Below are 19,549 nucleotides of genomic sequence, written 5' to 3' on the forward strand. Positions count from 1 at the left end.
ATAACACTTCTCCTGGGCTCGGAGGAGCTGGGCCAAGTGAGATGCATGAGCACGTGTGCCTCTGCCTGAGAGCTCACGTGCGTGTGTGTACTCGTGCGTGGTGCGTGTGACACATTCGTCATCCAGGACTCGTGTGTCAGTGTGCGTGTGTACACCTGCTCATGTTCCTTCAGCATGTTTGGTGCGTGCTTTGTGTGCCTACCTGGCAAAAGCTGGGAATTCTAGGACTGAGCCAGCCAAAGTCCCTGCCCTCACGGGGCTTACATTTTAGTGGGAGAGACAGAAAAGAACCAAGTAAACATCTACTATATTGACGTGTAGTGGAAAGTGCTACGAGGAAAGGCAAAACAGGAAATGGGATGGGGGTTCCTATTTTACACTGCGATCAGGGAGGGCCCCTCTGTGGAGGCGACCTTGACCTACGTGAGGAGGAGGCATCTTGTGAATATCTGGAGGAGGACCTTAGACAGAGGACAGAGAGCAGGGCCAGAGTGAGGGAGCTGGAATTCCACCACGTGGCCAGTGGGCGTGGTGTGGATGGGAGGAAAAGGGAGACCACACAGCTGGGATGACATCTGCTGGACCAGGCCTGGGGACCACCCTCAGTGAGAACATACCTGACCGACTCGGCTCCGAGGGGCAGCTCTGACCCCCTCCCTAAGCCCGATCCCACTGTCCAGTGCAGCGAAGCACCATCCCCAGGTAGGCCTCTCAGCTCTGCCGATGCGTCTGCATGGTGATCAGCAACAAGAGAAGCCACTGACCAGGGAAAGAGGACAGGACTCTCACAGCCAGGCTCGAAACTGGCCTTGAAGCTGCATCCTAGTGACCAGAGGCAAGGCTGCTGGGTGCCCTGATGTGTGGAAGCCACTGGCAGATGGCATGATGGGACTGCTAAGAGGCTGCTGGGGACACTGGAGACCCTGGGCCAGGCTCTCTCAGCCCAGACTTTCCCTTGGGAGGCCTGGCAGGGTGCAGCAACCAGGGCTGGGCCTTGGGAAAGCTGGAGGCCTCACTGCCCCTCACACCGCCTCTCCGTGGGAAGGGCAGGCTCTAGCCCCCCAGCAAAGTTGCCAGAAGCTGCTTTCAGACCTTGTCCTCCATTTCCCAAACCCCGCAGCCCTGGCCAGAGAGCCTCGCAGGCCCGGGAGGGGAAGCTTAGCGGGCCGCACTGCAGATGGCCTCCAGCAGAGGTTGGGTGGATGAAAGGAAAGGGAGGTGCTTGGGTGGGAAAACTGCTGTCACCACATCAAACCAGCCAAAGGCTTCCTTCCAGGGGGGCAGATGGATTGGGGTGTCTCAGGATGACGGCAGGCGTGGGGCCTGTGTCCGTTTGTCTTGCTGGGAAGCTGCGTCTGTGGGTCTGTTTGTATGTGTGTGTATGTGTGCGTATCGGGTGTCTGGGGCAGTCTGGGTCCTTCCTGGTTTTTTGTGTGTCTGTGGGCGAGTCCCCGTGCCTCTGTGCCTGTGAGCACCTCCGTGGCCCCCGCACGTGCCGGCTGCGTGGGGGCCTCTCTGGGTACGTACCTTTCTGGGTGTGAGTGTGTGAGGTGTCTTGCGGCGCGTCGCCTGTCAGCCTCTGAAGCTGTAACACCCTGCTCCCTAGCATATGACCCCGAAGCTCTCGGGGAGAAGCCGCCTCCTCCATTCTCGTCAAGGTGGTGGCCTGGGCGGTGGGGGACGAGCAGCTCTTGGGGGATGCGGGAGTGCTGGGCTGGTGGGCACAGACCCGCACCTGGCTCTGTCTTTGCTGTCACTGTCACTGTCACCCGCTGCTGCATGGCTGGCCAGACCGGCAGCCCCCAAACCAGTCCCGCACTCATCGTGGTCTCTTACTGACCTCTGGCTTGTGGTTTCGGACTCTCGTCACTGCCACTGCCGACCCTGAAGGGGCACGGAGTGTGGCGGCGAGGAGAGGAGGTGGGTAGGTTGGATGACAGCTGGTGGGCGGGGCTCAGAGATTTCAGATTTGGGAGGCAATTCAGAGGGAATCTAGCCCCCCGCCCCAGTGTATCCACGCAGCGGCACAGTTCCATCTTTGTGTGCTCCCCTCCAACCTGACTCTCTCTGGACCCTCCTAAGGGTGGACCCTCACTGAAACTCAGGAGTGAGGAGGTGAGAGGGAGGGGCTGGGGGCGGCAACCAGGGCCCTGGCTTCTGAGCCTGTCCACGTGCCTTGCCCGGGGTTTGGCCAGACTGGGGGAGGGCAGGCGTGGGTCTCACACGCTGGCTGGGGAGGCAAAATGTCAGCTCCTGGAAAAGTCACCAGGAGGCAGTAAATGAGCCCGGTGAGGACCGTGGACTCTGGATGCAAACAGGAGGCCAGAGAAGATGGGGGCTAGAATGGGCTGGAGCACTCAGGAAGACTTCCTGGAGGAGGAATATTAAGTGGGTCTTGAAAAACTGGTAGGGACTGGATGGGCAGAGAGAAGGGGCAGGAAGAGCACTGTGAGTGGGGGGAGGAGGGTCTGTGCAGGGCAGGCAGCCAGGAGGAGCAGGGTCCTTTAGGGTTCCAGGGCCATGACTCAGTGTCGTGTAGGGTTGGGGGACAGGGCCGGGAAAGCTTCAGGGATTGCCCTTTGCTGAGTAGGGGCTGGAAGGAAGGGGAGGGAGAAGAAGGGCAGGCTGGGCACGGTTGGCCACACAGGCAGGCCCCTCCACAGCCAACGTCACTGCTGTTTTACCTGAGGGGGGTGGATACTCCAGACTCTAGTGCCCTGTGTACTTCTCTCCCCCAGGGCAGTGGTTCCCATCCTGGCTGCCCTGTGGAAGCCCTGTGCAAACAGTGGGGTGGCCGGTGCAAAGGGGGCATTTGAAAAACTGCCGCAGCCGGGGCCCCAGCCCAGAGTCCGATTCCACTTGGTCTGAAGTCATTATGCTGTGCAGCAGGACCAAGAACCCCCTGACTCAGGGTTAAACTCAGGGTTTAACCCTGACTCAGGGTTAAACAACGAGGGGGGGTTGATGCAGCTGACATCGGAGAAGGCGGGGGCCCAAATTTCGCATCAGCGTCTTTTGAGCCCTGGTAACCTCTTCCCCTGGGGCAGTTAGGACTCTTGAGTTGCAAGAAACAGAAACTTCGATAAGAGGAAGCTGGGATGGGAAGGGCTTGGAACTGGGATCCAGAAAGACTAAGCCACACCCCACTGACCATATCTTCTCACACATCAGCCCGGGGCCTTCTCACCACAGCCTAGCTTCCTCTGTTGTCACCCACATAGTGGGCTCTCAGGTTGACATCTTATTGGCTAAGTGCCACGTGCTACACACAGGCTGGCCCAGCTTTCTCTCAGGCCGCCTTTCCACTTCTGGGAAAGAGAATCTGGCTGTCCTTAAGGATCCACCCCTAGTGTGATCTGTAGTGTGATCTGGCTAAATATTGCTGCAGGGGCCAGCCCTGTAGGCAGGATGGTTCTTGCGTGCCAAGCCCTGTGCTGGGCACTGGGGACAAGGAAATGAGCCCACGCTCATCGCCGTCTCAGGAAACATTTGAGCTGGGTCTTGAAGAATGAGTAGGAGTTTGCCAGGTGGAAAGGTGGGACAGGGTGTAACGGGTGAGGTTGGGGAGTCTGCGTCTCAGGCAAGAGCACCACAGAAAGAGAAGGAACCTCCAACTCTCTTAACTCTGTGTGAACAGAGAGAGAGAACGCCTGCGCAAGGAGGGACCCTTAATGGGGCACCACGCTAAGGTGCAGTTTGGGTTTGATATGCATCGTATTTCTCCTGCCTACTGCTACCATCCAATCCCCCAATGGTTGGGCTGAAGTTGAGAACAGAGAGCTTTGTTTTGTTTTGTTTGAAAAGCAGGACACATCGCTGCCCTAAGCAAAATAGATGTTCTGTTAGGAAGGAAAAAGGAAAAGAGGACGACCCGGCAGCAGCCCTTCAGCTTACACATCCTCGTTCCCTTGTATGGTAAGCACCTGACTCTGCCCATCACAGGAGGTGATGCAAAAAGCCTGCAGAAGCAGAGGAGGCTGGCATAGGAGGCGAAAGTGTTGCATATGAGAACGACTGTAAGGAGAGGGCTGGGGGGAGTGAGTGTGTGTGTGTGTGTGTGTGTGTGTGTGTGTGTGTGTGTGTGTGTGTGTGTGTGAAATATCTGAAGAGTGGATATTCGGAGGCAGTGTATCTGTTGGGAAAGGCATTCTCCTGTGTGCAGTCTTTCTACCCTAACTGGGCCTAAGGACAGGCCTTGGACCTGGAACGTTTCCTCCCCAAGAGATAATGAGCCCACACAGCCTGTGCCGGGCTTATCACCTCATGTGGGAATATCTTTCCCTGTTTCAAGCTCAGCGTGTGCTCCTTTGTCCCGCTTATACCTGTACCTCAGTGCCCTTCCGGCACGCCCCCAGCTTTCAGTATTCCAAACTCCAGGAAGGAGGGGTTGGGATGCTTCTGCTTCAGCACGAGAGGGGTGCACAGAGGCCAGCTGCCCTGCGACGGCTGCACCTGCCGTCAGGGCCACCTGCTGGCCATGAGGAACCAAGGCCCACGGCTGAAGCGGCTCTTGCTCTGTCTTCACATGAGTAAAGAAAGCATTGGGCCGGTCAATGCCTGACTGCACTGTGTTTTCCTTGGCAACTCCAACACCAAGATGCAGTGGGCAGAAGAGTTTGGACTTCTGTTCCAGTGGCTGACGCTGTGATGATCTTTGTGATGATCCACAAAGGTGGAGTCCCCCTCTGGCACTGGCTACTGGTGCAAGATGTTCTGTGGTTAAGCATGTGGGTACCGGTGCCAGGAAGACGGGGGGCTGGGGGTGACCAACTCAGCCCAGTTAGCCCGTGACTTTCCTGGTTGTGGCCCAGAAAGTCCTGTATCCTGGGCAGAGCAGCATGGTTGGCCACCCAATCTGGGGCTCCCTAGCTGTGTGAACTTGATCAAGTTACCTAACCTCTCTGTGCCCCGGGTTCCTCCTCCGTAAAATGGGTATAAAAATAATACCTACTTTAAAGACTTTTTGTGAGGATTAAACAGGAGAGTTTGTATAAAGGACCTAGCTCGATGCCTGGCACAAAGACGTGTTCAACAAATCTTAGCCATTAATAACAATATCGTATCAGGTGTATAGACTTTTTCGGGGTAGTCGCAAAGGGGAAAACTGGACCACTCTCTTCAGTACAAAGAAATATTTCCTCACAGATCATGGGGTAGTGAATTTTCAAGGTGTTCAAATAAAGGCAGATGTTGGGCCTGCTTTGTGAAGTGGGAGGTAGAACTTCCTCCTGGCCCTGACCCTTCTTAGTCCTTTGATATATTCATCTCAGCCTCCTCTTCTTTCCCCCCAGGAGGGGAGTTAGCTCGTCAGAGAGAGCTGTCCCTTTTCTTCTAAGCAGGATTTCCTGTCACGGGGGACCACTCAGAGCTGCTTGAATCAAGCCAGGGAGACACTCCAGCGATCTGTGTCGGTAAAGGCGGAGTGAATGTGAATGGCTGGCTGCTGTCCCGCTCCTGGGGCCACCTCTTCTCCTTGGAGAGGAGCTCCCAGCTCTGGCTGGACCTCCATCAGAGGAGGTCCTACAACCCTGCTCAGGGGCTCTTCTGTGTGTGTGTGTGTGTGTTTGTATGAGAGAGAGAGAGAGAGAGAGGGAGACATCTGCAAGGGTCTCAGTTGATATGTGCCGAATCCCAGAGTGCTTGCCTACCCCTGCCTTGTTCTTTCCTGTCATTCTCCAGCCTCACACCCTCACACACACCCCCCCCCCCACACACACACCCTTCCCCACCCCCTTCGGGGTCCGCTCAGCTCGCAGACCCGGCAGCTTAGCTGAAGACAATGCTGAGGCAATTAATAGAGCCTTTTGAGGACTTGTCACTAGAAAGCTCTTTAACTCAGCCACCTGAATTGGGGCCCCAGGCATGTGACAGGGATGGGGGAGGGGTGTCAGGAACACCAGGGCAGCTGCCTGGGTGGGGGCAGAGGCATAGCAGAGAAACAGGGTCAGGAGGCCTGTGGATTATGGGCACATAGGAGTGGCCATTGTTTTTCACTGTTTCTGGTTCGTCTCTTCCTAGAATTTTCCTCTGGCTGACCTGCTGCAGAACCAAGGCCTGAGAGGTGAGCTGCCAAACGAGAAACCTGCTGACTACATGGACCGTCACAGGAAAGGTGTTCCTCTACGGTGTGGGCACCTTAGAGAGGGGACATTGTACGTGTTAGGGATAGAGTGGGAGGGGGGCGGCAGGTACCTACCCCAACACTGTGCTTCTGTTGGCGCCGGGGCGCTGGCCAGGAAAGGGGCAAGAGCTACACAGCGGGACGAGAGGAGGGAAGAGGGGCCTGGATCTCCAGGCCTGTCCCTGCCTGTCTCTGACTCCATGATGTCTCTCACACAACCATCCTTGTCTGTAGCCAATCCAGGCAGGGGCAGCAGAGGCCCGGATGCTGACGGAGACCCTGTCTCCAACTGTGTGCAGTGTAAGTGTGCACGTGTGCGCGCGCTCTCTCTTGAACCGGCCCTGGCTTTGGTCCTCTTCAGGTCCTCTGGCCGCCACTAGAGGGCGGCAGCGAACATAGCCAGGTCAGGGGCACTTGAGCTGCAGGGTCCCGCACTGCCCAGCCTCTTCATTCCACGCTTCCCCGCCCTTCTGAGCACCTAGGGATGCTCAGGCCCCAGCCAGATAACCACTGGGACCACAGAACCAACTAAAGCCAGTCCCCAGCCTTGGGTGCAGTGAAGGTGTAAGTGTGTGAGAACGTGAGAAGGTTAGCTAGTGAAGATGCTGAAGGGAACCGGAGGTGAACAGAGGTGGCCAAAGCCAGAACCTTGCTGTCTATTCATTAGCTCCTATAAGGCTAAAGGTAGAGGGATACAAGGAAGAGCCAGGGGACCAGGCAGCCTGCAGGGAGATAAAGCGGGGCCCAGCCCACGACCAGGCAGGCAGAATCACCCTGACAGCAGGTTAGTTAAAGAGACCAGAGAAAACCACGTGGGTCTGGAGCCAGACTGTCCAGATTCAAACCCCAGTTCCTCCAAGTACTAGCTGTGCGACCTTAGATAAGGTGTTGAACCTCTCTGAGCTTTGGTTTCTCATCTGTGAAATGGAGACAGTAATAGCATTATGTCCTATGCTAGACATGAGTGTTAAAGGGGTTAAAACATACAAATCACTCAGAACAGTGTCTGGCGCAGAGTAAGAACACTATACGTGCACTAGAGTGCACTTATAGAAACTATAAAAAGAAACAAAAGGCAATGATTGTTTTATGAGGAAGCGATCCACATGATGTTGAAAGAGCTAGTTTCACTAGAACATCGTCATGAGATGTATGGGAACTGATCCCCACACACGCGGAAATCAAATGGTAACATATGAGCTTGTGAATCAGTAAAAGTTAAAGGAATATGTGTAACATCGGTATAAGTGTATGTAGTTACTGAGGTCTGTCAATATGTAAATCAACAAACCTTTGAATCTACAAATCTTTTCACTCTTGAGTTCCTTGAAATGAGCATGGGAGCCCTTCTGCTTCACCCCATCCCTCCTTCAAGAGAGGTTGTTTTTTTCATCCTGGTGACCTCCTGCCTAAGCACAAGTCCCAAAGAGCCTTCATGAACCCTGCCCCACCTTCTTGGGAAATCATGGTTTCTTCCCGCTGTCCAGAGGAAACATGAATCCTCAGCCTTGGTCCCCGGGGCCAGTTCTCGCTCTGAGACTGTGGGGAAGTAAAAATGCCCAGCTCTGGAATAACAGTCCTGGGTCAGCCATCTGAATGCCCTTAACATTTTCCAGCCTCAAGTTTCCCTTATCTACAATTCTGGGGAGGAGTGGGAGAATACTTTTATATTTTCCTCCCTCCTTGGGAGGATAACGTTTAGGAAAAACGAAGACGAATTGAGATTTTATTGTGCTTCTACTCACTGATGCTTCTGTGTCTCAAATACAAACTCCCCAACAGAAAAGACCTAACCATGAAGCTCCCCTATTGGGCCAATCAGGGGTGGCCAGGTCATGTGATCCAAGGTTAGCTGACTTACCTGTAAGGCTCCACATGCTTTTCTCACAAAGGGACTGATTAACACGACAGACAATTTGAGACATCCTAGCAGGTCCAACATACTACAAACATTTAAATTTTAAACTTAATTCATGAATAGGTAATACATTTACATATATTTACATAGTTCAATGCTTTAAGGATATAAAAAGGAATATGGAGGAAATGCCCTCTCTTACTCTTGAACCCCACTCTTTCTCTTCCTAGGAGGCAAGCAAAGTTACCATTTTTTAATGGACTCTTCCAGAGATATTCCATATAAAGTAATACCTATGCAGATTCTTTTGCTTTTTTCAAAAGAGGATCCTCCTCTATGGGTACATAAAGAGCATCCTTGATTGTTTTTATGGCTCTGCTTTATAATGTACCAAAACGTACTTGTCCAGTTTCCTAATAATGAACAATTAGGTTGTTTTCAGTCTCTCCCGGTGCTGTAATGAAGAGCCTTGTAAATAAGCACACAGTCTTTTTTTTTTTTTTGGCCGCATCGCATGGCGGCACAAGGAACTTCCCCTTCTCTGACCAGGGATTGAACCCACACCCACTGCACCCCCTGCAGTGGAAGTGTGGAGTCTTAACCACTGGACCACTAGGGAAGTCCAAACCACTGGACCACTAGGGAAGTCCAAGCACACAGTCATTTAAGGTCCCACTTCTCCTTATACACAGCCCTCAGAAATTCTTAACCAGGGGTGTGGGGACCCCTAAGAAGTCAGCAGATATAAAATTCAGGGAGACAAACTGAAGGACTCTAGAAAGTTGGAAGGGAAAAAGTTTCCCTCTTTATTTACACTAAGGTCTAACTGAAATTTAACATTTCCTTCCATTATGAATGCAGGCAACAAACTCACAGTAGCTGGCAGTATCTGTGACTTTCTCTTCTTATATGATTGAAGATATTTTGAAAATATTTACACTCGTCCCTCCTTTGTCATTGTGGTAGTAAAGGAAAACTGTTTCTTTACTCACCACACTTCTGACACCAAATGTGTGGGGTTTTTCCCCACATCAATCAATTTTCCGACTCTCTGGGCACCAACTGGGTGTCCTATAATTTTATTCAATTCTGAGACTATCTACCTGGAGTTATCGTCAGAATTCACAGCTTTAAGACCCTAGTCCCACAACACTGCCTTCAATTCAGATTCCAGCCACAGTCATGGGTCCCTGTGGTACCACACTTCTGTCTGACTTGGCTACAAAATTGGGGGTTCCCACATACCTCCCCTCAGGTTCGATAATTTGCTACAATGGCTCACCAAACTCGGAAACATTTACTTAGTTTACCAGTTTATCATAAAGGATATTATAAAGGACATAGATGAACAGCCAGAGAAGAGGTGAGGTCTGGAAAGGTTGAGCTCAGGAACTTCTGTCCTCATGGAGTTGGGGTGCACCACCCTCCCAGCATGTGGAGGTATTCTCCATTCCGAACCCTATGGTTTAGAGATTTTCATGGAGGCTTCCTCATGATTATTAACTCAATGTCCAGTCCCTCTCCCCTACCTGGAGGATGGAGGGTAGGATTGAAAGTTCCAAGCGTCTAGGGCATTCCCTGGTGGTCCAGTGATTAGGACTCCTTGCTCTCACTGCTGATGGCCTGGGTTCGATCCCTGGTCGGGGAACTAAAATCCCACAAGTCACGCAGTGTGGCCAAAAAAGAAACAGTTCCAAGCTTCCAATCTGGTGACCAGCCCCCTTACTGAAGCTAACCAGGAGCCCACCAAGAGTCACCTCATTAGAACAGAAGATGCTCCTATCACCCAGGAAATTCCGAGGAATTTAGGAGTTCTGTGTCAGGAACTGGGGGCAGAGACCAAATATATGTTTCTTATTATGTCACTGGGAGGTAGTTGTTAGACTTTCTGTTAGATTGGGTTATGTTATGCATTAATAAAGAAGCATATATATTATTATATCACACAGTTTTCTAAAAAATTTTTTGGTATCTGTATTTCAGTGTAATTTCTTTGCTTTGTAATCTTATGTATTTTTTAATCGTGGTAAACTATACATAACATAAAATTTACCATTTGAACCATTTAAAATGTACAGATCAGTGGCATTAGGTACATTCACGATGTCGTGCAATCATCACTACCAGCCATCTCCAGAACTTTTCCATCTTCCCAAACTGAAACTGTGTACCCATCAAACAATAACTCCCTATTGCCCTCTGTCCCACCCTCCCCCAACCAACCACCATTCTACTTTCTGTCTCTATGCATTTGACTATTCTAGATACCTCAGATGAGTGGACTCGTACAATATTTGTCCTTTTGCGTCTGGCTTCTTTCACTCAGCATAATGTCCTCAAGGTTCACCCACGTTGTAGCATGCATCAGAATTTCATGTCTTTCAAGGCTGAATAATATGCCATTGCATGCACGTACCATTTTGTTTATCCATTCATCTGTTGTTTTGAGTTGTTTCCGCCTTTTGACTATTGCGAATAATGCTGCTATGAACATGCGTGTGCAAATATTTCTTTGAATCCCTCCTTTCAGTACTTTTGGGTATACACGCAGGAGTGGAATTTCTTGATAGCATGGTAATTCTATGTTTAATTTTTTTGAGGAATATGTATTTATTTTTATACATGAAAAATATTCTGAGATAAGAAACATACCAGGGGCCCGTTATACGTTATTTTGGCACGCCTGTCTCAGCCACCAGATGGGGGACTTCTTGACAAGGGCTGCCCTGCTCCTTGGGGCCCCTCAGTTAGCTCTTCCAGAGGTGTAGTAAATGCATTCAGCGCCTAATGGGCGAAGTCAACAGAGAGGGAGAGTTAGGCTTGAGGATGACTAATCAAAGGTGCCCCAATTCCTACCTGTGCCTCTTCCTAGATGTACAATAACCTGAGGCAAAGTAACCTTCCTAGGCCCTGGCTTCCCATCCACAAAATGATCTACATCATCGGATTAATTTCCATCATGAACCTACAGCCTAGCTTTTAGCACAGTGCCTGGCACACGTTAGGCACTCAACGGTTTTGTTCCTGTTACCTGCGGGAGCAAAAGAAAGCCCTGGGCAACCTGCCTGGAGGCTTCTGGCCCGAGGTTGCTGGGGAGGGGGTCGGGCGGCCCTCCCCTACCCTGGACCACCCTCCAGGCTGGCGCAGGAGTGCACAGGGAGGGGCTGGAGGCTACGTTCCAAGCTCCGGTACTAGCGCCGCGAACCCGCGCCTCAGGACCGTCCCGCCTCCCCGGGGATGCATCGTCTACCGTCCCCTCCTTGCAGCCTCGGGAGCCCAGCGGCGGTCCGCGGGCGCGCGCCGATCTGGGCAGCAGCGGTTGGCCCTCCGCGCCGGCGGGGGGCGCTAGTCCGGACCCGGCTGGGGGCGGTGCTCGGGCCGGGTTGCTCTCGGCGGCGGCGCACGACCGTCCGAGGGGCGGGGACGCGGCGGCGGTAGCGGTGGCTCCGTGTTGCCGGAGCCCGAGCGCGCAGGCCCGTCCCGGCGGGCGGGCGGCTGGGGCGGGGGCGCCATGTGGTTCATGTATGTGCTGAGCTGGCTGTCGCTCTTCATCCAGGTGGCTTTCATCACGCTGGCCGTCGGTGAGAGTGCGCGACCCCGGCCCGCGCGGGCTCCAGCTCCGGCATCTGTGCTCGCCGGGGGTCGCATCACGAGGGCGCCGGAGAGAGCCGGGAGACCCCCGCCCGGTCCTTCCGGCCTTCGCATCCCCCTTCCTGCCCCGCCTGGTCCTGCTCCTCCTCCTGACCCCAGTAGCCTAGCCTGACCTCGGGTCCTTCCAGGAGTCACAGAGTCCGCCCCAGCGGTGCCCGGGAGTGGCTGACTCAAGTGCCCCTTGCCCGCGCACGGCCAACCGCTGCCGCGCCCTCCGTCGCGGGGCCGGCCGCACCGAACTTTTCCCAGACACCTACCCCCGCCCTTTCGCCTCGGGCCCTTGGTGCTTCGCACTCTGACTTTGACGGGCTTTCCCTTTTTGGCTAGTTCCTACTCTTGATCTCAGCTGAGACTTCACCTCCTCCGGGAAGCCCTCCTTATGGGGTTTGACTTGTCCTACTGGGATAGTCTGACTCCCCTTCCCACTCAACACCCCCCACCCCCGCAAAGCTGGTCAGGGAAGGGACCTCGTCTGTCTCGTACTGTCCTCAGCTCTCAGCCCAGCACCTGGCGCATACTAAATGCCAACGGATATTTATTGAATGAGTGAAAGAAATTCCCTTTTATGGACCAGAGGTTAGGTTTGTGCTGAGGCATCAAATACAGGTTTCCATTCACTTTTATGAAATCTCTCCTTAGTTGCCCTGACAAAGTTTTACTTCCGACTTGGGAGGGTAACACACGGATTGTTTGGTATGTTCCTTACCTAATGGAGTCATGAAAGGTTGAGTGGAATCCAGCTGCAGAGAGAGGGGTGATCAGGATGGTGGGAGTGACCCTAGCTAATGTTCTCCCTGCTTGCTTCCCCCCGCCAGCGGCCGGACTCTATTACCTGGCAGAACTGATAGAAGAATACACAGTGGCCACCAGCAGGATCATAAAATACATGATCTGGGTAAGTGGCAGTTTTCCCCAGGATCCCCCTCACTCTTGCCCTGCCTCAGAAGGAGGAAGTGGGGAAAGTTTGGCCTGGGTGATGAGACCTCTGTCCTTGCTGTTTCCTGAGAGTACCACCCCCTACCTCCCTGCCCTGTGCCTTGTCCCCTGGGTCTGCTCTCCTGGGCCTAGGTCTTCCCTGCCTCCTTCCCCAAGTGGCATCGCTTCACTGCGGGCCTCGTTCTTGGTTCCTTAAGGCGAGAGCTGAGTGCCCATTCTCTGTTGACAGGACTGTGGCTTTGCCTTTGTTTGACTGCCTTCAGTGGTCTTAGCCCCTTGCTCTGCTTACAGCATTTAGAACTGAGAAGAACCTTAAGGACAGTTTTGAGTACTTGTTCATTGCCCTCTTTCTAACTGGATCAAGTGACTTGTTCTAAGAGGGAGACACCTTCCCTGCCCCAGGCCCTGGCCTGCTCAGGGCTTGTGGAAGGCTTCTCTTCCTGAAGACACAATCCTTGCCATTGATGTCCAAGCCACAGGAGTGACTGCTGGTGGATAGATTTCTGCAGCTGCAGGAAAAGCTGGGGAGGGGCTGGGGGCAGCCACTTCCACTTTGGGCATGGCCTGGGGTAGGGAGTTAGTGGTGGAGACAAGACCATAGCTCTCAGCTCTGGGTTCAGAGGCCCAGCTCATGGGTGTTGGTACAGGAATTAGACCTTCATTCAACCGACTGCCTGCCTTTTGTTGAGCACTGACAGCTATAAGTCCTTCAGAACAATGTTTTTCAAACTGCAGGAAGGATTCATTATTGGGTTGTGCAGTCAATTCAGTAGATCATTATCAGCATTAAAAAAAAAAGGAATGGGAAAGACTAGAATTGAAATCTGAACTTTGATCATGTATATGTACATGTGTTGGGGTCACAGTGTAAACTATTTTTCTTACTGTGGGTTGCTGTCAAACAAACTTTGAGATTAAAAAGTGCTGCCCTTTGGGAGCTGAGAGACTAGCTAGGGAGGTCAGAACTGTGGCTGTGAAACAAGGAGAGACTGAAACATGAGCAGAGTGTTGCCCTGAGTAGGCTGGGGGTTAGTGAGTCCAGAAAGGCTGCCTGGAAGAAGCTCCCCGCACTGTGTGCCTCTGGTTGTTTTCAGTTCTCCACAGCTGTGCTGATTGGCCTCTACGTTTTTGAGCGCTTCCCCACCTACATGATTGGTGTGGGCCTCTTCACCAACCTTGTCTACTTTGGCCTCCTCCAGACCTTCCCCTTCATCATGCTGACCTCGCCTAACTTCATCCTGTCGTGCGGTGAGAGGGGACATAGTTGGGGAGGCAGCTGAGGTGGTTGGATGTGCCCAGCTCAGTCTAGGGCACTGAAAGGGATATAAAGAAAAGAGGCAAACCACTGAGGTCCTCCAGGAGGCCAGGCTGATTGGAGGTTGGGGTTCTCACACATGAGCAGCCTAGAGCCCACGTTGGCTCTAGTGACTAGAATTTGGGGGGCTGGGATACTCAGAAAGGGAGGGCTTTCCTAGGGAGGTAAGTTTGACAAAGGGTTTGAGAAGGGAACAGAGGTGGGTTGGCTGAGCAGTTATAGCCCCTAAGAAACCACTTGGCCAGGAAAAGCCCAAAGCCTTTCCCTGGCCTGCAGGCAGCTCCCCATCCAGTCCTCTGGCCCAAAGTCATGATTAAGACGAGCCTCCTGGGGCTCTGGGGCTCCCTGCAGACAGCTGCCTTGGGGTTGACAGACCCTAGTGTTTGGAGGACCCTGGCCTTCCCGCCTTTGCTCTGCCACCAGTTTCTGACCCCGGGGAGTCATTTCCCCTCTCTGGCCTTAGCTTCTCCATCTGTTCAGTGATGTTTAGGAGACTCATTTGGCACATAGATGCTATAGTTATTCTCGGAAAAGGTTCTAGACAGTATCTGGTTACCGGGATTGCCTTTTCTCCCTTTAATCATTACTGGTCATCATAGCCTTTGGTCAAGATATCAGATTGATTGGGGTTTCTTAGAGCTGCTTTTCTATTTCTGTGAGAGAATCTGGAAAGAGACTGTTATTCACAAGGAGGGCACAGTGTTAAAGCCAGGACTGAGTGCCTTGGTGTGATTCCACCAAAGGATTTGTTCTGCGGGGATTGGTGTGAGGAGTCCTTCCCTGGAGACCAGGCTCCTCTTGCATCTTCCCGGGGGGGAGGGCGTTCCCCAATCCCCCCACCCGTTGGGGAGCTCCCTTGGCTTCCCTTTGTCACTCCCCTGACTTGCCCTCTAGATGCCTGGGAGAGTTTTTCTGAAGATTTGTGGGTGTCAGGTACCATCCTATCTTCCAGTACGCCCTCGCCCTAGAGCGTGGCTAGGAACGGCAGAGCTGTGGTTCTCTGCCTTAGAAGGGGAGAGGCAAGAGAGGAGAAAAGAGGAAAGGTTCGTGGCAGTGGGCTGTGAGGTGTATGTGAGGCGTGTTGGGTGTGAGGGGATGCCTTGTTCTGGTGCCTGCCCTTCACCTCACCGTGGGAACCGGCAGGAATGCCTGTCTCTGAGCAGCGAGTCCCCAGGACCTCTCTCTGAATTTGGCTGCATGCTAAGGAGGTGGTGGGATCCAGAACATACCAGTTCACACCAGTGAACCTTATCCTGAGGACGGACCCCTCCCCCAGAATTTTGAGGAACCCTAAGATTGCACTGCAAACCGTCTAGCAAACACCCCGTCTGGAGTGGACTCCTTGGGAGCGTGTGCTCTGCACGCCTGTGACATCCTCCCACACAGCCCTGCGGAGCTCTCTTCAGGACTCACGGCCGCTAAAGACCAGGTCAATTGGCACCGTGCTTTGGAGTGTGTAGCACTGGAGTCTCATTTTTATAATATTCAAAGAGTGTTTTACCTACTTCTAATTGGATTCATGAGTGCCCTCTGCAGCGGGCAGGTGGGGGCTAGTTCTTCCATTCTAGCAGACGGGAAACTGGCTTCTGGAGAGTAGTGCGCTTGGCACGGAGCCATACTCTGAGCTGGGTGTGAAGTCAGGACTAAGACTCGGCTTCCAACCTCCAGGGCCTTGTGAAGGTTGAAAGTCTGCTTTATGTTATCCGCCCCACAATAAATGACTCTTCATTCCCTCAACAGGGCTAGTGGTGGTGAATCATTACCTAGCGTTCCAGTTTTTTGCAGAGGAATATTATCCCTTCTCAGAGGTAAGAAGTATTCAGTACGTCATCAAACTACTAACCGGGACAGAGCGAGTAAAAGGGACTTGCATGATTTCTTTGTGAACTTGGCTATGATTTGAAACTGAGTTTATTCAGGGATGACACATCTTTTTAAAAAATGGTATAGATGATTTTAGAAAGCAGTGAGGATGAGGAGCAGGACCCCTTTGGCTGAGGTGGGGAGGACACTGCTGTCTCCCAGTGAGTCCTCTGGGGCTCCCAGCATCCCAGCCTAACATCCTAAGGTCAGGAGGGTGTGGGGGGGTGGCCTGGTCTGACGCAGACCTCACAGGGCAGGGGGGTGCTGCAACCCGGAGCCTTGCTACTCCAGCTTGAACCCCTGGGGAAGAACAAGGTCACTTCTCTAGGGAACATGGGTCATTCATGGTTTTGCCCTCCATCTGCCTCCTTCGGTTCAGAGGAGTTGCTTGTCCTAGTGACCACAATTTGGGGATTGTGGCCACGCGGTCATCTTTGGTCTCCACCTTTCCCCACTGAATTTTCTCCATATCTGGGGGTGTCCTGTCTCTGCTTCCCGGGCCCTGGTCCCCTTCAGAGATCAAGTGTGGGGCACGCTTGACCGCCTCTCTAAGATACATGGTGAGCACACCTGGCCCAGCCTTGGCATCTCCAGGGGCACCCTCATCTCAGTGTCTCTGTTGCCAGGTCCTGGCCTATTTCACTTTCTGTCTGTGGATAATCCCGTTTGCGTTCTTTGTGTCACTGTCGGCTGGGGAGAACGTCCTGCCCTCCACCATGCAGCCCGGAGGTGAGAAGGGGTTTGTAAGGTGGGAGGCATGGTGGGAGGACGCCAGCAAGGCCTGAGTTGCTGGGGGAACTGGAGCCCGCCCTGTGATGGAGACACTTGGACTCTGGGAGGGCAGAGCTGTGTTCTCTCTCTCTCTCTCTCTCACACACACACACACACACACCCACACACACACCCCCCCCCACACACACACCCCCACACACCCCCACACCCACACCACACACACAGCCACACACACAAACACACACACACACACACACTCATCTCCCTGCCTGTGTCTCCACAGATGACGTGGTCTCCAATTACTTCACCAAAGGCAAGCGGGGCAAACGCTTAGGGATCCTGGTTGTCTTCTCCTTCATCAAAGAGGCCATTCTACCCAGTCGGCAGAAGATGTACTGAACTTCTGTGGAGGGGATGCTGGGGCGAGATAAGGAGAGCCAGGCCCCTGGGCCTCTGCACTAGGTGGGGGCCGGGAGCTGGAAGGCACCTTCCCCCAGCCCTGGCCCTCCTTCCCTCGACTCCCCCGGAAGTCCCCATCCCCACCGTCCTCAGGAGGCTCAGCTTGGCTCAGATCTGATGCTGCCAGAGGCTGAGACCTCAGAGGGCGCCAGGGAGGATGCGGTGCCTGCTTAGCCAGGAGGCCGTGGTCCACCTGGGTGTGCAGAAGCGGAGCTCCTGTGGCCCTCCCGCCCCCTCCTGTGATGGGTCCGGAGTTCTGGCTCAGCCAGGGCAGGCAGGGCAGGGGCCGTGAAGCTGGAGAGCAGACAGTGGTAACTGCTGTGAGCAGATGGCCATGGGGAGGGGCCGTGGCTTAGCACTTGCAAGAGAAAGTTTTTGCTGTTGAACTGTGATTTCTGTCCAAGTGCTGATTCCCGTTTGAATAAAGATTCTAGGTGGCCCTGTTTGCCTTAATACCCTGAAAGTTCATCTTCCTTTCTTCCTGCTGACCTTCCACCTGGGCTGGCTTTTCTGCGCCAGGGGCTCCTTTTCTGGGTTTGGGTCTTGCCTTTCCGAAGGGACTGTTCTTGTGGCCCTTAGTGGGAAGGGGACAGAGATGAGGAGCCGAGCCTGGAGTGGGAGGCGGGGGGGTGGGGAGGGGAGTGGGGATAGATGCAGCCTTTCTTAATCCCCTTCTCTCTCCTTCCATCTCTTCTTTCCCCAAGGCTCCGTGACTGTCAGACTGAGGGCAGAGAGGGGATGGTGTGGGACTGGGTTAGATTTTTCAGGAGAACATGTACAGTATCCTATTTATAAGTCTTCCCCTAGGGAAGAGGAGTGGTTTCTGGCTGAATTCTATCTCAGGCTCGAGGAGAAACATTAAAAATCGGCTTCCTGGCAGCCTGGGCTACAGCCTGTTTTGTAAGAAACAGGGCTGGTGAGAGAAGCTGTTTGTCATCTAAGAGCACACAAGGGCTGGCCCTCTCTTCTGAGTGGTCTTGACTTCTGGGGAGGTGATCAGTCTTCTAAAAAGGCAGGCCAGGTCCTGGGCACAGGCCAGCATTTGTTGACCTTGCATTCCAACTACAGTGCCTTGCAAGTACTCAGCAGTACATATGCGAATGAAGTCCCCACGAGAGCCATTACCGGACATGTCCTATACCTCAGAGCAAAGCAGACAGGTGCAGAGATGGACTGCACACATGTGGTACCTTTCAGCCACAGGGAAGACCTCTGTGCTTGAAAATCTTACCTCTACATCCAGCCTCAAGTCCCACCACAGCCCTTCATTTCCTTGGGTTTAGCATTCCCATTCTCTTAAGAATACCAGCCTTCCCCTTTCCTGGGGAGGAGCCGCACACTTTGGCCTTCTCTCAGTGGCACGGAGATTGCCAGGCCCTTTTGTCCTATGCAGACGAGGGAGGCCAAGCTGGAGGACACTGGAGGCCAGCGTCCTGACTGCAGGCCAGCAGCTGGCCTTGCTCTCCCTTGCTGTCCACTTCTTTGTTTCTCACCCCAGTGGTGTGGCTTTGCCCTCCATTCACTCCACTGCCAGTGTTCTGGGGGTTGCCAGTGTCCTTGTGCTAAGTCCAGCGCACCCTCTTCATATCTCCTCTTTCTGGGTCTGTGCAGCATCGGGCAGGGCTCGTCACCCCCAGCGTCCCGAGCACTTCCGTGGCTGGTTCTCCCTCTCTGGCTGCTCCTTTCCGGGTCCTGTGCAGGCCCCTCCACTCACTCCCTGCGCAGTGGGGTTTCTCAGGGTTCGGTCGTGGGTCCCCTGGAGGAGCCCATCCGTGCTGATGGCTTCAAGGAATTGAGAGCTGACAGCCAGCCCCAGCATCCCTCCCGGTCCTCTGACCCACAGTTCTGCTGCCTTTGGGCACACAGACAACTCTCATGGCCCAGATAGCACTTGGTGCCGTCCTTTGCAACCTGCCGTTTTTGGGTACCTGCCTTGGCCCCAAGATCACTCAGGAGCCCGACCGGAAACCTGCTTTCTCTTTCTGCCCTGACATCCAGTCTCTAACAACTGTCAAGTTTACCTTCTTAACATCTCTTGATTTGAGCCACTCCCACTGTCAGCAGCTTTCACCTGGATTATTGTGACAGCCTCCTTCTGCTTCTCTATCCCGCAGCCAGAGTTGTCTTTCTAATGCATGGTTGATCCCGTCACTCCCTGGCTTACAACCTTCCATGGCTTCCCTCTGTCCTCAGGATAAAGTCCAGACCCCTTAGCATGGCTTGTGAGGCTCGTGGTGCCCCGGTTCTTGCTCGCCTCTCTGGCCTCATCACTTGCCACCTTGCATTCTGATTTTCAGCCTCCTGTATCCAGAGATGCCACTTTAATTCCCTTTCTTCTGCTCACCTGAGTACCTTCTCTGTCAGTTCTCAACTTAGATTTCACTTCCTCCAAGGAACTTTGAATGTCCCTTCTCCCTCCAGCACACCACAACAGATGACTCTGGGCTTACTTGCCTGCTTACTGGTTTATCTCCCCATTAGACTGTAAGCTCCTTGAGGGCAGGGATTGTCCTTTAATTTTTGTATCAACCGTGCCTAGCTTGGCACCTGGCACATAGAAAGTACTCAATAAATGTTTGTTTAATGAATGATTTGTAGTGGTGTGTACAGGGGA

General features: G+C 53.3%; 1 protein-coding gene across 1 annotated transcript; it reads left to right on the forward strand.

Moving 5' to 3' along the window:
- Nucleotides 1-11,376: 11,376 nt before the first annotated feature.
- TEX261 (testis expressed 261) lies at nt 11,377-19,523 on the forward strand. The gene is made up of 6 exons (XM_082356428.1): nt 11,377-11,560; nt 12,446-12,525; nt 13,661-13,814; nt 15,622-15,689; nt 16,371-16,473; nt 16,760-19,523. Exons 1-6 carry the CDS (start codon nt 11,491-11,493, stop codon nt 16,873-16,875), a joined length of 591 nt encoding a protein of 196 aa, XP_082212554.1. The 5' UTR covers nt 11,377-11,490; the 3' UTR covers nt 16,876-19,523.
- The last annotated feature ends 26 nt before the right edge of the window (nt 19,524-19,549 follow it).

Source organism: Balaenoptera borealis (assembly GCF_965194805.1).
Source record: "Balaenoptera borealis genome assembly, chromosome: 15".
NCBI lineage: Eukaryota > Metazoa > Chordata > Mammalia > Artiodactyla > Balaenopteridae > Balaenoptera > Balaenoptera borealis.

Excerpts from the sequence above, each read along its gene's own strand:
- TEX261 (XM_082356428.1), top strand. The coding sequence starts at position 11,491 with ATGTGGTTCATGTATGTGCTGAGCTGGCTGTCGCTCTTCATCCAGGTG. Across the intron at positions 13,815-15,621 it reads TAACTTCATCCTGTCGTGCG|GGCTAGTGGTGGTGAATCAT; the intron begins GTGAGAGGGGAC and ends TTCCCTCAACAG. Across the intron at positions 15,690-16,370 it reads AATATTATCCCTTCTCAGAG|GTCCTGGCCTATTTCACTTT; the intron begins GTAAGAAGTATT and ends CTCTGTTGCCAG.